The sequence below is a fragment of the Tauraco erythrolophus genome, chromosome 6 (genome assembly GCF_009769465.1).
Source record: "Tauraco erythrolophus isolate bTauEry1 chromosome 6, bTauEry1.pri, whole genome shotgun sequence".
Classification (NCBI taxonomy): domain Eukaryota; kingdom Metazoa; phylum Chordata; class Aves; order Musophagiformes; family Musophagidae; genus Tauraco; species Tauraco erythrolophus.
In genome coordinates, this window is record NC_141470.1 from 27,201,562 (window position 1) to 27,222,048 (window position 20,487).

General features: G+C 62.9%; 2 protein-coding genes across 2 annotated transcripts; one reads left to right on the forward strand and one right to left on the reverse strand.

Moving 5' to 3' along the window:
* Nucleotides 1-1,424: 1,424 nt before the first annotated feature.
* PATL1 (PAT1 homolog 1, processing body mRNA decay factor) lies at nt 1,425-11,721 on the reverse strand. The gene is given in 21 exon segments (XM_086612992.1): nt 1,425-1,744; nt 1,961-2,110; nt 2,667-2,758; nt 3,511-3,666; nt 4,395-4,554; nt 5,226-5,374; nt 5,896-5,955; nt 6,060-6,086; nt 6,089-6,159; nt 6,272-6,395; nt 8,072-8,255; nt 8,429-8,518; nt 8,591-8,802; nt 9,003-9,092; nt 9,442-9,543; nt 9,644-9,838; nt 10,626-10,703; nt 10,804-10,871; nt 10,874-11,014; nt 11,159-11,270; nt 11,680-11,721. Coding segments are annotated over 21 exon segments (2,298 nt in total). The 5' UTR covers nt 11,695-11,721; the 3' UTR covers nt 1,425-1,722.
* Nucleotides 11,722-13,642: 1,921 nt separating this feature from the next.
* Nucleotides 13,643-18,552, forward strand: STX3 (syntaxin 3). The gene is given in 13 exon segments (XM_086613058.1): nt 13,643-13,672; nt 15,057-15,137; nt 15,215-15,314; nt 15,427-15,501; nt 15,638-15,705; nt 16,332-16,440; nt 16,776-16,849; nt 16,958-16,966; nt 16,968-17,058; nt 17,061-17,092; nt 17,845-17,914; nt 17,917-17,951; nt 18,463-18,552. Coding segments are annotated over 13 exon segments (864 nt in total).
* The last annotated feature ends 1,935 nt before the right edge of the window (nt 18,553-20,487 follow it).

Below are 20,487 nucleotides of genomic sequence, written 5' to 3' on the forward strand. Positions count from 1 at the left end.
TGCCCGCGAGGGGCGGTGCCTACGCGCCCATTGGCTTCCCACACGCTTGCGCTGAAGGCCGCGAGGCTGCACCCCCCCCCCCCCCGCCTTCTCACTGGTCCTGTAGCCCATCTGTCTCCGCGGCGCGCCAATGAGAAGAGAGAGGCACCGAGCTGGGCGGGGTCGCGCGGCGAAGCGGTGACTCATCCCGCGGCCGGTTCACCGCGGGGGCGGGTCCTCCCGCTACTCGCGCCGCCATTGGCAGAGACATCGCCCCGCTACCGGCGTTGGCGGTGGCCTCTGACCGGGGACACCCCCCCCCCCCCCCGCTCCGCCGCCCCAGCGCTTCGGGCCCGGCCCGGCCCCCGGCGGCAGCGCAGCGCGGTGGGGTCGAGGGCCGCGGGACCACCCCCAGGCAGGCAGGGCCCTGCCCGCCCCTCCGCCCGGGGAACCGACGTGACCGCAGGGGCTGCCCGCCGGGGTCCCCCCTTCCCGCGAAAGCCCAGCCCAGGCAGCGACGGCTGCCCCGCTTCTTCCCCCGGGGGCGTTACAGCCGGTGCGGACCCAGCTGCCAGTGGCGAGGGGCGTAGAGCTGGAGGGGAGTGGGGGCGGAGCTGTGCTCCAGCCCGGGCACCCCCGGGTGTAGCCTGGGGAGGGCCCCGGTGGGTGTGTGGGTACGTGTCTGCCCCCCCCACGAAGGCACAGCCACGCTGCCGGCAGTATACAATTCATCTTTATTTACAATACCCTATAAAATGTAAATTTAGAAACTTTCTTCTCATTAACCAGAACCAAAAAAACTGGGAGGTGGGGCGGGGGCGGGCAAAGAAGGGAGGGGAGAGGAAAGCACAAAGGAAAAAAAAAAAAAAAAAAAGAACTTTCCACTTGATCAGTCGGAGGAAAGTGAGGGGGGAGAGGACAGAGGGGGCTTGGGGTGCCCAGGAAGCAGCCGAGGGGAGGGGAGCTGGTTAATGCCAGGGAGGAGTTACTGGTTGTAAAATACCTACATGTGCAAATCTCTTTGTTTTCTTTTTAAAAGCAAAAAAAAAAAAAAAAAAAAAAAAGTAAAATTAACCACACACCCCCGACACGTTCCTGAGGAGCAGAACCAGCAGAATCCACCCGGACTGGGAGGAGATGGAGGCCAGGGCATGGCTGTGCCACCTCTGCCGTCCCCCGGCGCTGCTGGGTCTGAACCTGGGGTGCAGGCGAGCAAAGGGGGAGGGAAGAAGCCGACCTCAGGAAGACAAGGCAAGTGTGCAAAAGAGGTGTGTGCACGTGTGTGTGTGTGTGTGCAGCTGGGGAAGGGCAGGGACCAGACCTCAGTGCCCGATGGGGGCTATGGAAGGACTGGGGAGGGAGGAGAGGGCAAACCTGCCGCCCTACAACCCCCCCTTCCTGGGACTGCCAGGGCACCCGTCTTCCTCGGTAGTGTGCGTGTGTGTGTGTGTGTGTGTCGGGAGAAGCAGCAGCTGTTGTGGGGGAAGCAGAGGGGGCTAGGGGGGACTTGGGTGCGCAGGGAGACGCAGCACTCTGGGGGGGAGAGCAGGGAGCAGCCAAACCACTCCGTCCCCAGCCAGGATTGCAGGGCGGGGGCCGTGCCTCCCTGCAGCAGCTATGCCAGGGGACATCATCCCGCCAGGCCAGGTGTTGGGCTGGGGCGGGGGGGACACCACCTGCCCTCCATCCATCCTCTGGAACACTCCGGTGACAACAGCGGTGGGGAGGAGCCGTGGAGACCTCCTACCGGATCCCGTGCACTAAGCTGGTACCAGGGAACAACAGCGGAGGGGTCAGAGGAGCCGCAGGCAGGGAGGCAGTGACTCCCAGGCTGCTCCGCTGGGGCTCTGCTTAGGGCAGGCTTCACCCTCCGCCCCACGCTGGCCCTCCCCACAGCTTCCCTAGCTGCTTCCCTTCACCCTCCTGCCTCTGGTTTCGCCCTTTTCTTGTCCCCTCGTAGGAGAAGAGGGCTGACACTTACTGCAATTTCGTCTCCAGCAGGTTCAGCTTCTGCTGGTCGACGTAGCGAGAGAAGAGGGAGATCAGGTTCGAGGGGGTGGACACTGGCTTCGCCAAGGCTGCCTGAGGGATCCGCAGGAGCTCTCGGGTTGCCATAAGCATTAGCTCCGTCCTGCCGGAGGGGGGGACAGGAGAAGGGAGGAGTGAGAGCCATCGGAGAGCCAGGTGCTCTCCAACTCCCCTCAGAGGACCAGAGTGCCCTGTGCTACGCACAGCCTCACAGCGTTTTGGTGCTGGAACCAAGCAGGAGACACTGCTGCGCCGTGTCCCTAGACACCGGCCTCTCTGCGGGGAAGGGTCCTGCCTGCACTTGGCATCTTCCTCAAGTTCCCTGCACTGAGACGGCCTGGCTGCTCTGCGAGGGCCGCCTTCTCCCCCCTCCCCTGGCACTTGTAATGCGGCAACGTCCCATGCAGGAGCTTGCAGGGACACTCAAGCCCCGGGGAAACAGTGGTGACACCACATCACACACTCGTGCCGCGGCTAAGCCAGACCGTTCAGCACTGTGGTTGTTTCCAGTGCTGCTGCCGAGAGATGGCAATTAAACCTCCTTCTTCATCAACTCTGCCTCTGAGTCCTTTGGACCCTGCCGCAGTGCAATATCCAAGCCCCGACAGCATGGCCACCTTCCCGCCAGGCCTGAGGCGCAGTCGAGGACAGGCACTCACCACTGGTTGTCCTGCATTAGCTCCGTGTTGGCGTCTGAGCTCTGCAGTTCCTCCCCGCGGCTCAAGACCAAGTACAGCAGGGACAGGCCGAACTGTGGGGAAGAACAGGGAAGGGCGTCAGGGAGGACACTGGGAGCCTGGCCAGGGAGATGTGCTGGTGCTGTCACAAGCCATTGCTGGCCTCCCGAGGGCTGTCGTGCCTCGCAAGGAAATCCCTGCGGCAGGAGACAGGCTGGGCGAGCTTTTCTCCCACCGCTTCTCCCCTCCAAGTGTTTTTTGGGTGAGTCTGAGAATCACCTCCACCTCCCAATTCTCCTGAGGACGGTGGCACAAGGGGGAGGGTCCCCAGCTGCCTTTGCAGCCCCCTGAGGATGAGGAGGAAGTGGCTGTTTATGGGCCTGAGTCACTGCAGGCATGGTGGATGGCCACGTGAGTGACAGACCACTCCGGGCCCAGCTCGGAGGGACATCTTCACGAACCCAAGGCAGAGGAGCAGCCCTCCTGTCCCGGATTTCAGGGCAGGAGTCTGCAGCCCAGCGGGACAGACAAGGGAGCCGGCTGTTGGACTGCAGCGGAGTCCCAGGCTAGCTCAGACGGCTGATTAATCTGCCAGACACCCTCGTTAATCAGCAAGGGAAGGGGAGAGGTGCCAGGGGCCGGCAGCCCGTGGCTCCCATGCCGTTCCTGCACCACGGCTGCATCCAGCTTTGCCATCCAGCGCCGGGGAACTCAGTTTCCCAATTATGGGGAGACATCAGGACCTGCCAGGGCGGGAGGGATGAGATGGCCCCACTTGCCCCCGTGCTGCCTGTCCTAGGGAGCAGAGCGAGGGAGAGGGGAGCACCTTGTTTTGGAGCACAGCAGCGAGGTGCAGGTTGGTGGGCGCCGGCGCGGTCGCGCTCTGAGGTAGGTTCGTTAGCTGCTGCACAAGGCTGGTGACCGTCCCCAAGGGAAGGTGGTAGAGAACGTGCGAGAAGGGCCTCAACAGGCAGGGCAGCACCTGTGGAGAGAAGAGCAGAGAAGTCAGGAGCTGCAGCAGCATGAGACATGCTTCCCTGTGGCCGTTTGGCCGCCCCAGGGCCACACGGACCCCGACAAGTCGCTGCTACGCACACACACACCAGCACCACCTCCGCTTTCAGCCCCCCTCGCGTGCTCAGGGTGGGATTTGCTAACAATCTCCCACCACATCCCCGCAACAGCACAGGCCCGCTTTAAATTCAGGCAAGTCTTTTTTCTTCTTAAATCATGCTCTTTTCTCAAAAAAAGCTCAGATTTATTTTGCAGATGCGTGTATTTTAATTCCCTATCTAAAAAAAACATTGCAAAGGAACAGCCGAGAGCACGTCCCTCGGAAGATGCTGGCCTCTGCTCTCTGCCTCTAGAAAATGGTCTCTCATTGTCACTCGATGAGTCAGAGACGCAGCCCTTTAGACAAGAGCTGGGCTTGTTAAACAAAGGCACCATTTATCAGAAATGTTCCCCACTTCCTTCCCAGTGAAGCTGGGCCAGGCTGTGCCAGCCGGTAGGCACAGGAGAGACAGGCCCTGCCAGGAGGGCTCCTGCGGCCTCCCTGGACCTCTGGTAGCCTCCCAGGAGAGGCAGAAACAACCGCCCTTAAGACACACGATGCCGTTTGCCATCTTCCCTGATGGAGGAGAGATGATCCGGCTCCAGACCCCATATCACAGCGAGAGAGAGGAACTCTCCCGGCTCCTGGAATCTCACCTCATCCTGAGCATCCTTCTTGATGAGGAAGGGCAGGTTCCTGGCCGTTGCCATGAGTATGTCAGCCGCTTGCTCGGGTGACAAGAAGGGGAGGATCCGGGCCACAAGGCGCTTCCCTTTCCGGATGCACATGATCTGCATGAAGTGGTCATCGCTCGGCCTGTTGAGGAGGGGAGAAAGGTACCAACACTCAGCTGAAAGCGTCCCAGGGCATGTGGGGCGTTCCTGTGGGCACCCCCCAGCTGGCCCTGCACTGGTACCAGGCAAAAAACAAGCTCGGCTCAAAAAACATTCCTGGGGAGGGAAAAACAATGCAGAAACGACACCCCTAACCCTAACCTCTGCCTGTCTGACAGGCCAGGCAGGAGGACAAGGCCCGTTTCCCCACAGGGCAACGGAGAAGAAGCCACCAAGACCCTGTGTCCTTCCTTGCCCATCTGTGCTGCTGAGGCTACAGGTCAGGCAAGAGGAGGTAGACTTAAAAACAGGGACCCAGAGATGCGCCAGGGCATGGAGCTCAGGGTGGACAGACACCCAACAAGCACATGGACAGGCCCTATTCGCAGCACTCAAGCTGCAGGGATGAAAGTTATAGGATCATAACCGGAGTGAACAATCACATGGGGGGAAAAAAAAAAAAAAAGAGTAAAATAAATAAATAGAAAAAAGCAGCTTACTTCAGCCCCCAGTTCTCAACACACCCCTGGAAGAGTCAGTCTAACTCTTCCTTAGGAAAGAAGTCCCTGGAAAGCCAGTTTCAGCAGCCGCAAGTGGCCACAGACTCTCCGAGCTCCTGACAGCAATTGAGTCGCAGACACCACCTCGGCTCACCTCTCCTGCCCAGGCGTCTTCCCCCTCAGATTGTCATACATATCACAGATCTTCTGCTTCCTCTCACCCATCAGCGCCGGCCGCTCGCCTTCCAGGCTCAGGAGGTAGCGTCTCTCATAGTCCTCCACGTCCAGGAGGAGGCTGTACGTCTGCAGGGGAGAGAGTGATGGCAGCAGGGCACAGGGATCTGTGACAGGATCTGCTAGCCCTGCTCCACAGAGATCCAGGATGTGCCTGGCCCCAGGTGGGGCCCTCCCATCTCCTTTGCTGCTACAAGAGTGGAATATCCTGGCCCAGATCATGTCAAAGTCTCCTTCAGATCCAGTGTGAGAGCAGAGCAAGCAGGGACTTGGTGACCCACAAGTGTCCACCCCCTCACACAGTGGCTGCAGGGGGCTGAGGCGCTACTGCCCTGCAGCTGTGAGTCAATAACAGCTCATCCAGGCTGTTTTGGGGCAGGGTGAAGGCACGGTTGGTACCTGCTCCAGCCTTTCTGCTCCAGGGACCCCCTCCTCTACTGCAAAGAAGGCTTCAGACACTGTTGAGTGCTGGTTGTCCAGAAGAGTTCATCAGTCCTGCAATGGTCTCCCTGGCCCTTCCTTCGCCCCAACCCACCTCGTGGCCCCTCCACAGATCTCCAAGGGTCGTGGCGGTTCCCCCTCGAACTCACCTTCTCAATCGTGACAAGGGTCTGGCGCCTCTTGTCTCGAACCTGCTTCTCCTTCGTCTCCTGCCAGGGAGGGACAGCGAGTCAGGGCTGCGGGTGGCTCCCGGCACTGGCCTGAGCGCCCAGCCGCAGAGCTGCCTCGGAGGGGAGGCAGGGTGAGAACTCACGTCATCCTCGCTGCGGGAGGTCACCACCCCGCGTCGATCATCTTCCGGGGGTTGTTCACGCTGGAGACCGTGAGCTTCCCAAGCGAGCCCTCAAACTGCACTGCAGGAAACAGGGAGAAGGGAAGCAAAGGGAGTCAGTCTGGGCTTGACCTCACCTCATCCCCCTTTATAGCTGGCCCAGGTCCATGCTGCATGGAGAATGGAGCACTTACCTGGCTTGTAGGTGTGCTCCAGTTTAGCCACCTGAGGTGTGATGAGTTTAGTGCGTTCCTTTTTGGGACCATCACCATGGACTTCCTCTGCTGCTGACAACTTCTCCAGCTTCTGGAAGTAATTCTGAGGCAGGGAGAGGAGAAGTTGCAACCCTCCAAAAAACAGTCAGCAAGGACTGATGCAAGACATCCCTCTGCCCAGCCTGTGCACCATCCCTCACCCATTGCTTACTGGTCTTCCCAACATCAGCAGGAGCGTTTTAAACCACAGTTCTTCCCCCAGGACACAAGGGGATGATTGCGTCCTCCTCTCTATCATCCCTTGAGATTACAGAGGTTGCGGTTCCTCCTCAGCCTGCTCGTTCTCAAAACAAACTACAACGAAGCTGCTCTCCCTGTGAGGTCCCCAGCTCCCAGTCCTTCCCAGCACACTCCAGTTAGCCTGTCTTGCTCCGTTAGCACCATGCCTGGGCTGGGCAGCGCGTGGCTGGGGCTTCCCACACCCATGCTCACGCGCTCTACCCATCCACCCCGGCCAACGTTCGCCTCTTTCGCAACGGCAGAGCTTTGTTGACTCACATCCCGGCTGCAGCCGCACCAGTTCCCCTCCACTACTGGGGATGAGCTCACCCACAGCTCCCAGAAAAACCCTGTCAGCAGCGATGCCTCCTGACAGCCTCAGAGCAGACTGACCCGCTGTCCGCAGTTCTCCTGCCAGCTTCCGCCGGAGCCCAGACAACCCGCAGCAAGCACTTGTCCCCACTCCCGCTGGGTCCCTGACCCACCATGGTGGGGATTGGAGTGCTCTGATCCATTTTGCCGTGCTGTTGACTGCCCTCCCTGCTCTGCCCCGTGCTCACAGCTGCATCCGCTGCTCCAGGACCCTTCTGTGTGTGTGGCTAGCTCCTCTGCACCCCCTCCATAAAGACAGAGGCCAAAGCTCTATCACAGCTGACGACTGGCCCCACATGCAGTCCCAGCCACCCCACAAGCCCCATTCCATCTCTCAAGCCAGGCGTCCGTCCTACGTAGCTCAAAGCCCTCTGCAGCTTTCCCTCACGTGAAGTTGCCCTGTGTACCCTCAAACCCAGTGGAGCTTCAAGCATCTACCACCCTCAGCAAAAGCCCAGCCGTCACCTTGCTTTGTCTGCTCCAAACCTGGCTTCTCCCAGCCCCGTCTGGTGCTCCCTATTCTTGGAAATGGAAAAGAGCAGGATCTGCCTCTCCCCCATTCACCTTCTCCATCTCGCTCTTTACACCCTGTGGGCTTCACCACCTCCCCTGTCAGACTAGAGTCCTCCTTAGGCAGCCATTCTCTGCCCAGGGCTCTCTCCTGCGTTTTCCATTTTGCAGCCTCCCTCTCTCCCCTTCCGTGTGTTTTATTCTGCTACTGTCACATGCAGCTTCTGATGCAGAAGAACTGCTCTCCTGTTATCCTGGGCCTTCTGCTGCACCCTCTGAATCCATGCTGCCAGCATCCTCCAACATCTCCTCACCCCTGGGGATCTCGCCCAAGAAGAGGAAGGCAGATCTTCCCTTGCTGCTGCCCCCACTTCTCTTTCCTTGCTGGGGACCCTATCCCTCTGCCTTCCTCTTCCAGCACATTCCTCCCATCTAGAAACACTTCCTCCACCACATTGCTCTTGGCACTGACATCCCCTTCCCACCCGCCACCCCGCATCACAGCGGCTGCGCTGGGAAGATACCGGTCCCGTGGGAACGTCAAGGAGCTGCCCTGCCAGCAGCCACAGGCATGGGACACACAGCAGAGTGGGCTGGGTGCTTCCCCCTCCCTGGTACCTGGTAGTAATAGTCATCCAGGTAGGGATCAGTGCTCTGCAGTTGCATCATCTGGATCTTGGACACCCAGTCCTTCTCCCGCTGCAGCATGAGGTTGGCATAGGGGTCTTTGCGCATCTGCTCCTGATGGCTGCTCCGGTGGCCCCCTCGGTCCCCCACCGAGCCGTTGAGGCTCCGGTGCTGGCTGGCAGGAGGCAAGAAGGGCACCCGTGAGCACACAGGAGCTACAGGAAGGGACAGAGAGCGGTGCACAGGCTAGCCCCGACAGCACAAACCCACTGCAGTGGAGGGGCAATGCAACCCACTCCCACGCCAGGCAGCCCCTTCTCCCAGCACCGGCGCAGGGCCAGCACTCACTTTCGGTTCTGCTGCTGCCGCTGGTGTAGGAGCCGGCGATGCTGGGGGTGCAGGTGGGTCGTGTCCGGTCGGAACATCTGGGGCTGCGGCCTGAAGAGAGCAGGAAGTCACAGAGGTGGCCACAGAGAGCGGGCAGGTGGTCGGTAGAGGGATGGCACATACCTCAAGCTCTGCAGGTGGGATGCAGGGCCCGGCGGGTGCTGCGGCTGTGAGGGAGGTGGAGCGGGGGGAGCCCCGAAGAAGGCACGAAACCCACTGGCCGGAGACATCATCTGCCCGACTCTGCCTTGGAGCAGCTTGGGACTGACGGAAGAGAGGGGGCTCCCAACCAGGCCAGAGACCCGGGCAAACTGGCTGGGGGACATTCGGCCGGCCTGGCAGGGCAGAGAAGGAGCCTGGAGTGAGCCAGGAGGAGATTTAGGGGCAAAGGGAAAGGCCCAACCAGGGTGGCTGTGTCTGACGGCCAGAAAGAGCCACGCAGAGTCAGCTCCTGCAGCCACGTGAAGAGAAACGTGGGACCCTGCCCATTGCACGGGGCCAGGAAAGTGCAGGGAGGGAGCAGAGGGGGTATTACCTGGGCTCCTCCAAGCAGCTGCGCTCTCTGCAGGTGGGTGAGGACGGGAGAGACGCTGTGAGGGAACGGGTGGCCCAGGAGGGAGGAATTCTGGGGAAAGAGAAGGGAACAGGGACCTCGGTCACAGCCCATGGTGGGCAGATGTGGAGAAGGTGACAGAGTAAGATGAAGCCCCAGGAAGGTGCACTGGGCAGGCTGGGAGCCAGGTCAGGCTCCAGGGAGCAGGGCTGACCCAGCAGGATGAGGCAGATAGGCCGATCTACGGAAGTAGAGACTGGCTGTGCATGACAGTGACAGGTCCAGTGCCATCAGGGCCTGGATTTGCAGGTGAGACGAAAGGAATGGGGTGTTGGGGGGTTCTGGGGAGGCTGGAAGACCTTCCAGAAATGGGGCCTTGAAGTCAGCACCCACAAGGAGAGGTGCAGAGGGGGCTGGGTACCGGTACATTGCAGAGCTGGTTGGGGGACATCCTTTCGCTGTAGGGAGCAGGGTAGCGCTGCTGCATGGTAGCTCGGATGTGGACAGGCTTCGGACACAGGATCTAGGAAGAGGGAGGTGGCACAGTCACCCTGTCAGCTCCCCAGGAACAAGCCTGTGTCCTCTGATCCACGGGTAGCGAGTGGAGGCTGAGAGAGAGGTACCTGCTGGTTAAAGTTGGGCATGGCAGCCTGCTTGGGAGGGGTGCCGATGGGGACAGCCCGGACAGGGGGGCTCCCGATGACTGGGGACGACGAACGCCGGGGCAACGCCCGCTCAGAGGGGTCTCGCTCTTCCTCTCGAGCCTGTGGGGGTCTCTGAGGCAGAGCGTAGTCCAGCACAGACACCGACGGCATCTCCTGCAAGTGGAAGGGGAGAGAAACCTCCCCCCAGGATAACAGTCACTGACTGTAACGGCAGGGACTGTCACTATCTGTCCCATGGACCTTCCCAGGAAGCGAAAGCCACTTCCTTCCTCCTGACAGGTCTTCTCTGCATCCCACTGTACTTCCCCAGGAGCCCCATGCAATACCCGGGGGTCCCTGGGGACCCCCAGGGCCTGCCCCACAGAGTCCACGTCACTGCTAAGATACCCCCATTTGTGATGACAGCACTGCCTGAGCGCAGGGTGGGAACTCTGCATCACCGCCACGCAGGCTGCACGCACATGCTCAGTTCCCAGCCCTCTCAACCCTGCAGAGCTGGGAGAGGTCTGGCTGCGCAGCACGCTCCACTTGCACTTAAAAGCCTGACTCTTAATTAAACCGCAACAAGAAAAATCCTCTGCCTTGGGGCGCCGATATTCCCAAACCCTGAACGGAGCGCCAACACCTCTCAGACAACACCAGGGACCACAGATCAGCGATAATCCCCCAACCCAGCTCTCCAGCCTCTGAGGGGGTACAAGGGGTGATGTCTAGGAGGGTCTATGAATGACCTAAACTGTGGCCACCCAGACCCAGCCAGAAGCAAGCAGAACACCTCACCAACCCAGGCTGATCTGGAATGGCTCCCCAGCCCTGATGAGCCTGCATCAGTACAGCACATCTCGCTTCTCAGCACCCAGCTCACTGCCGTTGGGGTTTGAGGGATGGGGGGTTGGTTAGAGAAGCCACGATGACTGCCACCTGCACGCTGGCACCTTACCTGAGTGAGAAGAGGCCCCCGGATGCGCCGCAGGACAGCCGAGCTATCCCAGATGCTGGAGTTCAGCCCTCCAGGCTGCTGGAAAACAGACAGGGAGTCAGCACAGTGCTGCCAGGCCTGCATCTGCCCCAGCCCCATCAGGCCTGTGCCCACCCCAGCCTCCCAGCCTATTTCCCACCTGCGCAGGAACCCTGGTCTGCACGGCCTGCATGATGGCGGGATCCTCCAGCTCGCTGTCAATAACAGCCTAGTCAACCGCTCCGCTAGAGTGTCCTCAGGCTCGCCCAGCAGATCCGCCTCCTCGCTGTTGGGCCCATCTTGCTCCCTGGCTGCCACTGGCTTGTCCTCCAGTTCTGCCAGCCGCTCGTGTGCCTCTTGCCAGTCATCGTCTGCGAGGGACCCACAGAGAGAGACAAGCTCACAGTGGCAGCGAGGGCATCAGAGAAGCAGGGGGCGGCAGGGGGCACAGTGTCGAGGGCGGAGGGTGTGGAGGAGATGGTAGGGGTTTTGCAGGGGGGTAGGTGAGCGCTCACCGACAGCCCCGGCACCGAACGTGTCATCATTGAACTGGTCGATATCTTCATCTTCCTCCCCCAGTGCCTGGAAGGCGTCTTCATCCTCATCCAGCGGACAGTCCTCCAGGGACTGGGGAGAGCAAAGCAGGGGGGTGTCAGCACCGGCTTCCCACTCCCAGACGCCCCCCTCGCAGCATCGCACCTCCACGGGGACCCCCTCTGCTCCCCAGCCCGGTGACCCGGCTCCATGAGCCACACTGACCTCCAGACCCCCGGCACCGAGGGTGCGGCACACTGCCCCTCTCCGCAGACAACCCCCTCTCCCCCGCGGCGCCTCGTACCACCTGAGGACTCCCGAGGGCGCGCAGAGCCGGGGTGAGGGGTGGCCGCGGCCGGGGTGGGGAGGGGGTTGCGCCGGGCCAAGGTCCCGGCCCGGCGCAACCCCCTCCCCACCCCGGCCCGCGGCCTCCTCCCGCCCCGGCACACCCTCGTAGACCCCAACCACCCCCCACGACCCGACGGGCCCCTTCCCCGTTCACCTGGTACCGGAACATGGCGGCGGCGGCGGCGGCGCCCACCGCCCGCAGGCTCCGCGCGGCCCGCTCCGGCCCCGGGCCCCGCCGCGCATGCGCCGTCGCGGGCGCACGCGCATGACGTCACCAGCGCCCCTCCGCCAGCGGGGCGCACGCGCGCCGGCAGGGCGCGACGAGGGGGCGTGGCCTGATCTAGCCCCGCCTCCGTCTGACCTTAAAGGCACCGCCCCCGGGCTACTCTTAAAGGGCTAGCGGCCCCTTTTCTCCCCGCGGGTGTAATCCCTCGCGGACGCGTGTGCGGCTTTTCACACGTCGGCACAGACACACGCGCGCTGTTGCACACACAGCCGAAAGCCACGCCATGTCCCCTGCCTGCAGCTGTGTCCCCAAAGCCGTGTTCCCAGCGTCGCCCCCTTCCTAAAGGTGTCCCAGCCACATCCCCTCTCTGCAGCTGCATCCCTCGCTCTGTCCCCAAGCCGTGTCCCCCAGTTGTCATCCCATTCATAGCCGTGTCCCCGCAGCCATGTCCCCTATCCCCAGCTGTGTTCCCTGGCCATGTCCCCTATCCCCAGTCATGCCCTCCAGCTGTGTCCCCTATCCCAGCTGTGTCCCCTATCCCCAGCTGTGTCCCCCACCTGTCACCACATCCATAGCTATGTCTCCTCAGATGTGTCCCCCCACCCATGTCCCCTATCCCCAGCTGTGTCCCCAGCCATTTTCCCTGTCCAGAGCCATGTCCCTTCAGCTGTGACCCTTATCTCCAGCCATGCCCCATGCCCCTAGCTGTGACTCATATCTATGTCCCCAGCCATGTCCCCTACACCCAGCCATGCCCCCCAGCTGTGTACCTTATCCCCAGCTGTGTCCCCCCGGCAGTGTCCCCTATCCGTAGCCATGTCCCCTATGTCCAGCTGTGTCACTCCAGCTGTGTCCCCTATCCCCAGTCATACCCTCTAATTGTGTCCCCATCTGCAACCATGTCCCCCAGCTGTCCCCTATCCCCAGCTGTGACCCCCCAGCTGTGACCACTATTGCCAGCATGTCCCCTCTCTCCAGCTGTATCCCCCTGGCAGTGTCCCCTATCCATAGCCATGTTATCCAGCCAGGCCCCCTATGCCCAGTCATGTCCCCCAGCCATGTCCCCTATCCCCAGTCATGCCTCTCAATTGTGTCCCCATCAGCAATCGTGTCCCCCAGCTGTCCACTATCCACAGCTGTGTCTCCCAGCCATCCCCTATCCACAGCTGTGTCTCCCAGCCGTGTTCCCTATCCCCAGCCATGTCCTCCAGCCGTGTCCCATACCCCCAGTCATGCCCAGTTGTGTCCCCATCCACAACCGTATCCCCAAGCTGTTCCCTATCCACAGCTGTGTCCCCCCAGCCGTGTCCCCTACCCCCAGTCATGCCCAGTTGTGTGCCCATCCCCAACCATGTCCCCCAGCTGTTCCCTACCCCAGCTGTTACCCCTGGTAGTGTCCCCCATCTATAGCCATGTGCCCCCAGCTGTCTCCCATCCCTGTCCCCTCTCCCTAGTCATGTCCCCCATCCCCAGCCGTTCCCCAGCTGCAGCCACCCAGGACAGGGGAGGACACGTCGACGGCCAGCTTCCTCCTCTCCGGGGCCACCCCACATCCGTCCCCGCCTCGCCACCACCTCCCGGGGTGACCGGGAGCACCCACAACGGTCGCCTTTAACGGGACTGGTGTCCCCGGCTGTCCCAGGTGAAGCGGTGGCTCCACCTCGTCCCTCCCCTCGGCGCCTTCCTGCCTCCCTTGTGCCTGTCACCGGGGATTAGCACAGGGACAGCCCCGGGCTTGGCGACAGGGACGGGGGACGGGGCCACCCGCCACCTCGCCTGGATGTAGGAGGCCCGGCCAAGCGGGGAGGACCGAGGGGCGGCATCCCCCATCCCTGCGGTGGGCGAGGACGGGGACCCCGGACCCCGCACCCCGCCAGCCCTCGGGGGCACCATGAAGGACCGACTGGAGCAGCTCAAGGCGGTGAGAGACCTCCGGGGGGCGGGGGACAGGGGATGGGGAGGGCACTCGGTGGGGTGGGGGTCCTCAGGGCTCGCTGCGACCCTGCTCTGGGGGGAGCTGGGTGTCACAGGGATGGGGGTCCCTGAGCTCCCTACCCCCGTGGTGCATGAGGAGAGCCTCATGGGGACGGGTGGGGGCGTGAAACCCAGGTCCGTGGTGGATGGGGGCATCACAGGGATGGATGTCATCAAGCCCCCACCCCACAGGGTGTTGGGGTGTCATGGGGATGGAGGGCTCTGAGACCCCACCCCACAGTGGATGGGGCACCACGTGGATGGGGGACTCTGAGCCCCACGGCAATGGGGGCGTCAGGCAGAAGGGACCAAGGGGGAGTCAGCCTTGTGTGTCGTTTGGGGGTGCGGAGGGTATTTTTGGGGGACATCAACCCCCCAGACAAGGGTTGCACCCCCCACGCAATAGGGAGCCATCAGGGTGATGTGTGGGCCAGGGGGATCTGTCCCTTGGGGGGGCCGGGAGTGGATGTGGGGTGCTCACAGGGGCCAGCACCCCGTTCCGCGCCGCACGCCCGTCTGCGCTCCCCGCCACCATCCCTGCTTCCTCCTCTGGCTCCTGCCCTGCCGTGGGGCCCGTGTGCCGGTTCCCCTCGGGCAGTGGGCGGGAAGAGTGTCCTAGCAGCCCCCCACCCTATGCCTGGCCCCCAGCATGGGGCGGACATCCATGGCAGGGAGGCTTGGCAGGGATTTAGTGAGGATTACGAAGCCATCGGATAAAACCCTCGGGAGGGAGAGAGGGGATTAATTTTATTTTTACTCCAGTAGGAGGAGGTGGGGGGGAGTGGGGGTCCCCTGGCCCTCTCTCTTGGGATGCTGAAGCTGGCACTGGGCACCCCTAGGGGTGCAGGTGGAGCTGAGGAGGGTGAGGGGAGGTGGAGGGGCTGGGGTTGGCACCCTGGGGTGGGACAAAGTTGGGAGCCTGTGGGTGGGGGGCCAGATGTGATGCCAGGGTGGTGGGCAACAGCCACTTTTGAGCCCCACGCTGAGCCCCAATGGTGCTCAGACCCACCACGGGATGAAGGTCGGAGCCCATCCCTGTCCCTCTCCCCGTCCCTGTCCCCTCCCTCCAGCCAAGCCCAGCAATCTCTTAATTCCTGGCCAGATGTGAGACAAGCTTGGCCACCCCCCACCCCCCCACGCTGCAGATGTCCCCCCGTGGGCCCACACATCCCCACGGATGCTCCCGCCTCATGTTCCCCAACCCCACAGAGCCAGTCCCTCGGCTGGCTGGTGGCCGCCCTGGCCCTGCGGGGTGGCTGTCACCCTGGGGGGGTGTCTGTGGGTGCAGGCAGGGGGTGTCACCCCTGAGCGCTGCCCTGTATACCCCGCAGAAGCAGGATGCAGACGATGACACTGAGGAGCTGGAGATCGCCGTAGACAACACGGCGTTCATGGACGAGTTCTTCTCGGAGGTGAGGGGGGGGTGGGTGTGGGGCTGGGGGGTGTGGGGCTGTCTCCTAACCACCCCCACCACCCCCACTGTGTTTAGATCGAGGAGACCCGGCAAAACATTGACAAGATCTCGGAGAACGTGGAGGAGGCCAAGAAGCTCTACAGCATCATCCTCTCGGCCCCCGTCCCTGAGCAGAGTGAGTGTGGTGGTCATGTCCCCCATGCCTCCCCCCTCAACCCCAGGGTCCCCTTCCTGGGGTTGGACGTTCCCGCGGTGACTTCCCTGGCTCACGTACCATCATTTTGCAGAGACCAAAGACGATCTGGAGCAGCTGACGGCGGAGATCAAGAAAATGGCCAACAGCGTCCGCAACAAGCTGAAGAGTAGGTGGCCACACCCCCACTGCCACACCACCCAGCCTGTCCCCATGGGAAGGGCATGGGGTGCTGGGGACACTGGGACGGTGGGGTCTGGTGGGTGGGGAAGGTCCCTGACGGGTTGGGGTCCGGCTGTCATCAGGCATGGAGAGGAACATCGAGCAGGATGAGGCACGGTCCTCCGCTGACCTCCGGATACGCAAGTCCCAGGTGAGCTCCGGTCCCTGGGACCCGCTGCTGGGGCTGTCCCCAGGTCCTGAGTGCCCCGTCCCACCCTGTCCCCCACGGGCTGGACATATGGCATATCCAGGGTGTCCTCAGGTCTCCCATCTCTGTCCCCTGTCGCCAGCCAGCACCCTGTCCCAGACACACCATGTCTGGGTGCTCCTGAGCTTCATGTCCCTTTGTCCTGTCCCCTATGGGCTGGGATGTGTCATATCCTGGGTTCCCTGGGTCTCATGGCCCTATCCCCAGCCTCAGCACCTCATCCTGCCCTAGGGACATGCCATGCCCCGAGCGTCACTGGTCTGACACCCCATCCCCCAGCACCTCAGTCTTGTCCCCTGGGCTGGGCCTGTGCCATCCCGGGGGTGTCCCCAGCCTCATGCCCCTGTCCTTGGTCCCTTCCCCTAGGAGAAAAGCCCATGGGGACATGCCATGCCCGGGGTGTCCCATGTCCCCATCCCTGTCCCCAGCACTGGGTCCTGTCCCCCAGGATTGGGACACACCATGCCTGGGGTGTCCCGTGTCCCTGTCCCCAACACTGGCTCCTGTCCCCCAGGGGAGGTGCCATGTCCGAGGTGTCCCCAGCCCCATGTCCTTGTCCCCGTCCCCAGCACTCGGTCCTGTCCCGCAAGTTCGTTGACGTCATGACCAAGTACAACGAGGCGCAGGTCGACTTCCGGGAGCGCAGCAAGGGCCGGATCCAGCGCCAGCTTGAGATCAGTGCGTGCCCCACCCCCTCAGGCCCCGCCCCTTGGGCCAAATGGGCGGAGCCTGATCCTGCAGACCCAGCCCCTTTTGTGAAGTGGGAGGAGCCAGGCTCTCACTAATCCATCTATTTGGCAAAGTGGGTGGAGTCAGTCCCTACAGGCTCTTCCCCTTTGGTGAAGTGAGTGGGACTGGGCACTAAAGACCCAACTCCTTTGGAAAAGTGGGTGGAGCCAGCCCCTACAGACCCCCACCCCTTCGGCAAAGTGGGTGGTATCAGGTCATACAGACCCCGCCCCTTTGCTGGAGTGGGCGGGGCCTGTTCCCACCACTGACCCCCGTGCCCACAGCCGGCAAGAACACGACGGACGAGGAGCTGGAGGAGATGCTGGAGAGCGGGAACCCCTCCATCTTCACCTCGGGGGTGAGCACCCACCACATCGGGGGGGGCCGGGGGAGATGGAGGACCACGACCACCCCCTCCCACCCCGCCACCCGCTGACCGCACACCCCCCGTCCTGCTCCCTTGTAGATCATGGACTTCACAGATCTCGAAGCAGGCGCTGAGTGAGATCGAGGGGCGGCACAAGGACATTGTGCGGCTGGAGAGCAGCATCAAGGAGCTCCACGACATGTTGTCGACATTGCCATGCTGGTGGAGAACCAGGTACGGGCTGCACAGGGCGAGCAGGGACCCTTGCAGGAGGATGAGCAGGGACCTGTGCATGGGGACGAGCAGGGACCTGTGCACAGGGCTACAGGGTGATGAGCAGGGCTCCATACACGAAGCCGTGCAGGGACCAGCACGCAGCACCCCCTCTCCATGGGGACACAGGGTGGCACAGAGCCATGGGCACCTGGATGGGTGCAGGGCAGTACTGGGACGTGTAGGGGGCACCCAGGCACGGAGCCACGCATGGCCGGGTGGCGACCCTGGTGCAGAGGTCCCCCGCGGGGCCAGCCAGCACCCGAGCCCGTGGGGGGCTAGGGGAGGAAGGCAAGGGTGGCAGGGGTGTGCCCACACCACAGTGGTCCTGGCCCCCCTCTCAGCCCCTCTCTGTCCCCCCTATGCAATGCGAGGAGCCACCGTGTGCACCGGGGAAGGGTGAGTACCTGCGCTGTGGGGCTGTGCCACGCGCCGCGGGGCCGTGCTGTGGGGTCCCCGCTGAGTGCGTCTCCTCTCCTGTCCCCGCAGGGTGGGCTGCTGAATAACGTGGAGCAGCACGTGATGCGTACGGCTGAGCACATGGAGCAGGCGAATCAGCAGACAAAGAAGGCGGTTCAGTACCAGGGCCAGGCGCGCAAGGTGGGTGGGTGCCAGCACCCCTGGGTGCTCTCAGCATCCCCCCCTTCCTCTCTCTCTCTCTCTCTCTGTCTGTCTCTGCCTCCGCCCCTGCCGCCCCCATGCCCCATAGGGAGGCCATGATCGACCGCATAGAGAACAACATGGACCAGTCCGTCGGCTTCGTGGAGCGGGCCGTGGCCGACACCAAAAGGCTGTGAAGTACCAAAGTGAGGCCAGGAGGGTGAGACGGACCGGCGGCCCCGGTGTCACCTCCATAGCCCCCGGCATCCCAAAGGCACCCCTGGTGTCTTCCTGTCCCTCGCTGTGCCTTCAGTGTCCCCAGTATCTCCCTATATCCTCCAGTGGCCCCGAGAACCCCTTGTGACCCCAGCCACCTCTTGTGTCCACCAGCCACTCCTCGTGTCCCCAGCTACTTCCAGTGGTCCCCTAGATGACCCCAATGGCTCCCACCTGCCCCCAGTGACCCCCAGCCACCCCAGCTGGTCCCTGCTCCTCCCTTGTGACCTCCATCCCTCTCTGTCCCCTCACTAGACCCAGCCCTGAGCCCCCACCTACCCTGAGGTGTGATGAGCTGGTGAGGTCTCAGCCCCTCCTGCCCTGCCCCCGGGTCTGCAGCATCTCTGGCTCTTCAGGGCTTCTCCGTGCCCACCTCTGCTCTCAGTGTCCCCTCTCCACCAGGCCCCCACGGGGCAGGCATAACCGGCCCCTGTCTCCCCTTTTGCCCCCTCCAGAAGATGCTGATTTTGGCGGTGGTAGTGGTGCTCTTGCTGGCGATAGTCGCCCTCATCATCGGTCTTTCCGTGGGGCTAAACAAGAAATAGCCCCCAAGGCAGGGGCTGTGGTCTGTAAGTGTCAGGGGGCAGGGGAGCCCCGCCACGGGACCAGAGCACCCCAGTGGGCTCAGGGACAGTGGGCAGGCATGGATGAGCCGGCCCCATCATCATGCCCTGCCCGGGCTGCTCTGTCTGCCGTGGGGCTCTGTGTCCCCATGCCGGGGTCTGGCTCTCTGGTGCTCCGGTTTCTGCTGCTGCCTTTGGGGCTGGGGCTGCTGGGCTCTCGGTGCTGGCTGGCCGGTGGCCTTGGGTCTGCGGTGTGCGGGGCTCCATGGCGCTTGGGGGTCCGCGGTGCTCAGGGTTCCATGGTGCTCGAGGTCTCTGGTGCTTGGGGGTCCGTGGTGCTCGGGGGTCCAGGTTGCTCAGTGGTCTGCAGCGCTTGGGCTCTGTGGTGCTCTGGGGTCTGGATTTGGCTCCGTGCTCGGCTGTGCGTTCCCCATGCCAGTCTCTGCTGTCCTCGCTCCCTCCGGACCCGCAGAACCCTGCTGCAGCTCCTTGTCCCCTTCCCCGCCAGCCTCTCTGGCTGGGGGTTGACGTCTCCCTCTTTCCCTCCTCCAGACGCTTCCGACCGTCCCAGCGGCGATGTCTCCCTACGGGACCCTCCCCGGCACCGTGGCTCGGCCCCCTCCTCTCCCTGCTTCTCCCGGACCTGCTGCCCTCATGGAGGGGTCCCACCACTGGAGAACTTTCCCCCACTGGACCATCCCCTGCGGCTCCCACTGTCCTGCCAGTCCCTGGGGTCTGCCCCTCTTGTCCTCGTATCCCCCATGGAAAGGGGACAGGACTCAATTATTTATTTTCCCTTTGTCCCCCATCTTGTGCTGGGGGCAGCGAGGGGCTGAGGGCCGTACTGGCACCGTGAGGATGTGGCAGCCGGTGCCATGGCCCCAGTGAGAGAAGACGAGGTGCCTCACTCAGGGCAGGCGAGGGCTGGACCCTCACCTACACAGGTGTCCCAGGACAGGGACACGGTCAGGACAGGGGGTTTCAGTGGCACCAGCAGCTGCCAGCGGGTCTGACCGCGCTTTGCTGTCCCCTGTGCCACGGCAGATGGAGCTGCCAGGGACCCCGTCCCCTCTTGGCCTTGATGTCTGCACCTGGCATGTCTCCCAATGCCGACTGCCCCGGCGGTCGCGGTTGTTGAATTCCCATTACAATAAAGATCCCTGCTGACGCCCACCCTGCGCCTCTCCTCTCCGTGTGCAACGCGATGCTGGGGTGCTGTGGGGACACATGCGGTGCTGGCACCATGGCCGGGCTGGTGGCTTTGGTCGAGGACCCTGGGTCTGCGACCGACCCGTTTTCAGGTGCTGTAGTGAAGCAGCCTCTCAGGGTGGGGATGTGACAGGGGAGCACAGGGCTGGGGACACCTTGAGCCTCTTGGGCTCGGCTGGGCCAGACTGTCCTCCCGCACAGTTTTGGATAAGTTATGGCAATGGGGACATGTTCCCACTGCACGCTGGCACTTGGTCGCCTGTCCCAAGGGGACACCGGCACCGCTGCATCCTGGTGCTACACAGGACCAGCTCACACCTGCCCCGCTGCCTCCCCAGCCCGTCCCTGTCCCTTGTGCCCCCTCCCCAGCCCCGCACCATCCATGGCCCCACCTGACGGCTCCTCTCTCCCCGCGCAGAAGAAGATCATGATCATGATATGCTGCATCATCCTCGCCATCATCTTGGCTGCCAGCATTGGGAGCATCTTCGCCTGAGACCCCCACCCGCTGCCCTCCAGGTGACTGGGCGCACGGCGAGAGGGTGGCAGTTGGTACCACCCTGCACCCAGGGAGTGGGTTCAGGCCTCGGCAGGTTGAGCCGGGTGGGATTCACCCCCCTTGGACTTGCCAGGCAGCTGCAGTGGGGAGGGACAGGGACAGCCACAGCGGTGGGAGCCGCATCTCCTTCCTCAGCGGCGCCTCATCTT